We start from the raw sequence: 6,454 nt of genomic DNA, 5'->3' as shown, positions 1-6,454 counted from the left end.
TAAGGGGAGATAGGATAGTAGGCGGCCCCTAATGCTAGGTTGAGAATAGCTTGAGACTCGATCCCACGACCACAAAGTTATTAAGCGTTTGAAGATGCTACTAAAATAAGTAGCAGAAGGTTCCGTGCTTTCTTTAGTATGTCCTGGAAAGTCATGCGATTCTCGAGTTCGTGACTTTGCGATGAAGTTCGTAAGGGAAAAGAAACAGGAACTAGCTGATAAATCGTCTTTGGAATCTGTTGATCTTTTATCCAGGTTTTTGAGCTCGGGCCTCACGGACGAGAATTTCGCTACGGATATTGTCATCAGCTTTATACTCGCCGGCCGCGACACGACATCGGCAGCTTTAACGTGGTTTTTCTGGTTGTTATCAAAGAACCCTGGAGTTGAAGAAAAGATTCTCAAAGAAATCAAAGTGAAATCCGGTTTGCCGGTGCTCGAGGAAGTTAAAGACATGGTTGATACGCATGCTTGTCTCTGCGATACAATGAGACTGTACCCTCCGGTTCCGGTGGACGGCAAGACAGAGGAGGACAACGATGTTTTGCCAGACGGGACGGTGGTGAAGAAAGGAACGATAGTGGCGTATCATCCTTACGCGATAGGCAGGATGGTGATGATATGGGGGTCGGATTGGGCAGAGTTCAAGCCAGAGCGATGGTTGCAGAGAGATGAGGGAGGGAAATGGAGCTTTGTGGGGAGAGATCCTTATACTTATCCATATCCAGTGTTCCAGGCGGGACCCAGAGTTTGTTTGGGAAATGTGATGGCGTTTCTGCAGATGAAAAGGGTGGTGTCTGGCGTTCTACGACGGTTCAAGGTTGTGCCGGCGGTGGAGGATGGGTTTGAACCATCGTTTATTGTTTCTCTGACGTCGAAGATGAAAGGTGGCTTCCCTGCGAGGATTGAGGAAAGGAGAGATCTCAAGCAGCTAATAATGCGTCGTGATTAACGTGCCAGTGAATTTGGTTTTTCAGTATTTTGTCTTTACGTACTTTTTGTTCCACTGCCATTTATAAATTAAAAACATAGGTACGGATGCAATAAGCAGAACAACTATTTTGAATTAAACAATTGAATTTATAAATCATAATCATATAGTGTAATCGTGTATTGTGCTGATCTCCACCTTCCTTTGTTAAAACAAGGTTTCTTTGTTAAATTTTGATGAGGTTGAAGCATCACAATATATATAGTATCTAAACTTTTAGGATATTTACATTTTGGTCATCTAACTTTTAAAATTTACAATACAATCACTAAACTTTTAATTCGCTTTCAATAAGGTCACTGACATTACCACCGTTAAATTTATCTGACGTGACATGTTAACCTCGTTAGAACTCCCCCTCGTCTTCTTCTTCTTCTTTCTTCTCCTTCCTTCCTCCTCCTCCTCCTCCTCCTCCTCCTCCTCCTCCTCCTCCTCCTCCTCCTCCTCCTCCTCCTTCACAGATGAAACATATCTCTTAAAACTTAAAACCCAAGAAAACAAACTAAAGGCCTTTTGAAAACATTTTGCTCTTTCTCTCTATTCATATTCTTCAACAGCTACTGCTATAGTATACTATACTTGGAGAAGAGATCAAGAGCCTCTTCTATCAACCCGTTCTTGCAAAGACAGTCAATGACACTGTTATATGCTACAATATCGGGTTCGAAACCTCTTCCTTCCATTGAGCCATCACATGAGCTGCGTGATTCGTCGTTTTAAAATTCATTGAGCCATCACATGCATGTTACTATAAAGCAATTAATAGCAAGTACCTTAAGGACACTACTGATGTTTTAGAATTTTAAATTTTACACGCTATTAGTCCTGAATTTTATTTTAGAGTCCAAGTCATAAGTAAAAAAGTGTCAAACCCATATTCCCATATGTAATGGGGTAAGGGGGAGGTAGGTAGTAGGTTGCCCCCAACGTCAGGTTGAGAGCAACTTCCGTGAAAGACCTCCCGGCAGTTAGAATTATGAATTGCCCACGGTGGGGCTCGATCTCACGACCACAAGGTTAAGAGCCTTGCACACTACCAATTGAATGAAGTTGGAATTCTTTTGAGTTTATTGAGTTAATAAGTTTTATTTTATAAATCAAATTTTATTTGAAATTTTTTTATACTAAATTTATAAAATTACGAGTTGAGGCAAATATTTTTTTAACATCAAATAAAATCAAATTTGATTTTGTAGAGTAGAGTTTTCTTCACCCCTACTCATATGTAGGGGTATGTAAAAAATCTGATCCAATCATTGATCCGTTGACCTGATTTGAAATTTTGGATATATGATATGCTTTTACTTTTCTGATATAAAATAATAATCGGATGAGAAACAAATCGGTAAAATTTTATTTTTTATATTATCTGAAAATTTTTAAAAAAATAACTAAACCTTTAAAAAGTTTTACACAAGCCCAATAATCGCAACCCCCAGCCCTAACGCTCCAGTCCCAGTGCCACCCCTACTCATATCGAATTTGAATTTTAATAATTTTAATTTTTAGATATCTAAATTTAATTTCCGGATATCCAAGTTTTCGGATTATATGATATTATATATCGAAAAATGCACACCCCTGTTCATATGTTCATCTCATAAGTTTGTTTTGTGGACCCAATTAATGGGATCTGGTTCATGGTCTAATTGATTGGGCTAGGGTCTTTTACATTCCTGCACAGTTACCAATCGGCGAAGGCTTCACTTAAGGAAGCACATGCTTGTTTGCTGGTGAGAAATCAAAGCTCCCATACCTCAAAAGTTAACCTAGGAGAAATGTAACATAAAGTATGCTAATTTATTTAATATCGATGTTAAAAAGGAGAAACAAAGAGTTATCATAAGAAAGAGAGAACACAAATCGGCATTTGTGGGGCTTATTTCATGTTCATGATCTTATTATCACCAGCTAAATCATTAAAGTACTAATCAGTTGCTATCTGCAACAAAAGGAGAGACTGATTTGAGACTAGGCTGCATCATGAAATGGAACCACTGCCATTGGTTGCAGCCCTGAAGGAGCCGTAACATGACCTGCGAAGGCCCTCTGGCCGATGCAAGGCGGGCCTCCGCGGCCGGGAATGTGGGTGCAGCCATTGTGTCCAGAAGGAGGGATTGGTACTCCCTTGGCCTTTTGGACAGATTGTAGCATAAGATCGTCTTTGTTCAGAATCCGGCCGGAAGCCTCGTACAAATGGTTGCTGACAAGAAAAATCACAGCCGCAACGACAAGGAAATGATGTAGGTTCCTCATTGTAATGTATATGAAACAAAGCTAGCTAGCAAGTATACTATCGATCTAGCCCTGGAATTGAAGATAATTAGGCTGCAAGCTAGGCGTATTTATATGTGATGTAGCCCTGGCAACTTGAATGACTTTAACAAGTGGCCCTTGACTGACCTGCGATTTAATTTAGAAGAGAAGAAATAACCATGAATCGAATCATGGGATTAGAAGTAAAAAATGGGATGAAGGTGGCCTCGTGATGTGACTATAAAATGAGAAAAATCTTGTTTTCTGAATCAGGCACTAGTGTCAATTTGGCATGTGGATTGGACTATAAAACGTTGGTGGAGACACGGTTACTCTGGTCTTTAGATCAATATATCCGTGAATCCTTTCGCCACAAGGTGTGCCTAATGTGCCAAGCATTAGAAGAAAAAAAATGGGAATTCAACGATAAGGAACACGAGGTGTATAAATGTATAAGTCGGCCTTGTTTCTGGCTTTCCAAGAAGCAGCAATATTGATCTAAAGAAACAAAGACTTAAAACTGGGTTTGGATGAAGATTTTGTTTGAATGATATCTGTTCCATTAATGATTACAGGCTTCATTCTTTGAACATGTCTGCATTTTGTGTCACATGTTTCCTATGGTAAGCTTTCAGGTTAAGTTAGATTTGCTGGGGAAAATGAAAATTCGGTCGGACACCATGAGGAAAGAGTCACTAGGGCTTGAAGCTTTCAACAATGGGAATAGAAGACGAGACCCGTTCCAAATGACTCAAGTCTTCAACATGGGGTTTATCGTCTTTAGACTGAATGAATATCCTTGGTTTAATCATAATTTCTCTAATAAAAAGGGGTGTATCTGTTAATCCTTCGTGTTTAATTTTCTAAACATTAGAAAAATGGGATTTAAACTATAAGGAATAAGGTGTAAACATGGGAAAGTATGCCTTTTTACTGGATTTCCAAGAAGCAGCATCGGTATAAAAAAAGAAAGATAGACCCAAACTTGGTTTTTGGATGAAGATTTTGTTTGCATGGCCCATGAAATCTGTTAGATTGCTTCTTTAGCGTGTAAGGAATCTTGGAGGGAACATGTTTTGTGTGTTAACCTTTCAGATTAAACGAAAATTTTGAATCGCTGGGGAAAATGAGGAAGGAGACACTGAAGCTTCAACAATGGAGAGTGGAAGACGAGACCTCGTCCAAATCACTGACTTGTTCAAAGTAGGGCTATTGATCATTTAGCGTTATATTGGTTTGAAGGTAGAAATCAAATAGAAAAGATTGAAATTATGCCACTATGTCATACTCAGGTTTTGTGGTTTGAACTCCAAAGTTCACTTAATGTTCAATTTAATCTCTATATTCACCAATATTTAAAATGTTAAAAAAAAAAAGAAGCGAACAAACGATCTTATAAATGAGTCAATAAACATGTTTTCAAATGAGTTTGTTCATCCAAACGAGGCTCTCGGTTGGGTGATTTTAAAACTTAGTAATAAAATTACATGTAAAAAAAAAAGAGTTTATTCATGAACATAAGCAAACCTCTATCTATGGTCGTTAATTTATTAGGTGATAATAAAATTTTAGTCATATTTGTTTATTTAAATTAATAAATAAATATCATATGAATAGTAGACAAATAGTTTATCGAACGATGAGTTCATTTTCACCCCTACAAGGAAACCATGTTTACAATATCTCCAACTTAAGGAAAATTTTGGATTGCTGGGGAAAATTGAGGAAAGACGCAGTGAAGCTTCGACAATGGAAAGACAGAAGACGAGACCTCGTCCAAATGACTGACTTGTTCAACATGGCTTTTGTCTTACTGTCTTTAGACCTAATACCTTCCAATCCTTTTATAAGCCACTTGACCTCAGAGAAATATGTATAGAAGTTGGGGTATCTTTAATTTTTTTTTTTCTGAATTATCTTGATTTGAATTCCTAAAATTATTTAAAAATTTAAATTTATTTTTTTTTATCTCAAATTGTTCTAATATTATTATTTAACTTCAAATTAAATATTATAATCTATAAGATATACGAATCCGTACAAAATTAAATTCTAAAATTTTAAATAATATATCGGATGTCTGAATTAGTTAGAGATTTGATGACCAAGATTTAAATCCATTATAAGCGAATATATTCTTAATTTTGTAATTTAGAGTAGGATATCTAAATTCACATATGTATATTTGATACAGATTTAGATAACAGATATACAATTATATTTATCTATATACGTTCCAAAGTCACATTAGATAATGATTTTAACATTTAAATATGCAAAAATCGAAACAATATTCATAAATATCTAAGTATGAAAAGGATTCGATAAAAGAAACGACTCATTACAACTATTTATATCTATCAAAGTACGATCGATTAGAACCTAATGATCGAGTATTGTATTCTCAAGTCAGCATTAGCGTTGAATGCTTGATATTTTGTCTCCCAGTCCTAATACGTATGATTGTCCCTTTTATTTTCTGCTAATTGTTCTACTCACCCACAACACCAAATCCGGAAAAAGAGAATAAAAAGATTGCAAATACTTTCAAATGAAGTATATAAACTTTGATTTCTTATTAACAATCCATCTTGTGTTTAGCAAATACTTGATACATCTAAACGAAACAAAGAAGTACAATAGCAGACAAGAAGATACAACATTAACCGGGATTCGGAAATGTTTCCATTATTTAGTTTCATCACCAAATCATAGCATGTAAATCAATCGAGTAGTAGTCGGTTGCTAACTGAAACATGTACGCATCCATCACAGATTATGCAGCCGCATTAGATGTAGATGAAACATGGCCGGCAAAGGCCCGTCCGCCGATGCAAGGCGGGCCATTTCTGCCAGGAATGTGGGTGCAGCCATTGTGATCAGAAGGAGGGATAGGTTCCCCCTTTTGGGCACACTGTAGCACAAGATCACGATAACCTTCGTTTAGAAGCCGGCCGGAAGCGTGAGTGCATACGAGAAAAAACAAGGCTGACGTCACAACATAATGATGTAGATTGCTCATCTTAATGTGTGCAAAGCTAGAAAGAAAATATACAAGTAATCAAGATCTCTTTAGCCCTGAACTTGAGTGTATTTATATGTGCTCATGACAACTTGGAACGACCGGAAACGCATGGCTCTAGGTTGACCTCAGTTTTCAAGTAGGCAGCGTCACGTAACTATAATATCAGCTAAATCTTGTTTTAT

The 6,454-nt window shown here is 37.1% G+C and overlaps 1 protein-coding gene across 1 annotated transcript; it reads left to right on the top strand.

Annotated features, from left to right (window-relative positions):
* Positions 1-31: 31 nt before the first annotated feature.
* On the top strand, positions 32-1,089 carry LOC120126884 (cytochrome P450 94A1-like). The gene is made up of 2 exons (XM_039144936.1): positions 32-38; positions 138-1,089. Exons 1-2 carry the CDS (start codon positions 32-34, stop codon positions 950-952), a joined length of 822 nt encoding a protein of 273 aa, XP_039000867.1. The 3' UTR covers positions 953-1,089.
* The last annotated feature ends 5,365 nt before the right edge of the window (positions 1,090-6,454 follow it).

The sequence above is a fragment of the Hibiscus syriacus genome, unplaced genomic scaffold (genome assembly GCF_006381635.1).
Source record: "Hibiscus syriacus cultivar Baekdansim isolate YM2019G1 unplaced genomic scaffold, ASM638163v2 tig00110462_pilon, whole genome shotgun sequence".
In the NCBI taxonomy this organism is placed as follows: Eukaryota; Viridiplantae; Streptophyta; class Magnoliopsida; order Malvales; family Malvaceae; genus Hibiscus; species Hibiscus syriacus.
The sequence above is the reverse complement of the archived record's forward strand: the minus strand, read 5'-3'. Positions and strand labels throughout refer to the sequence as shown.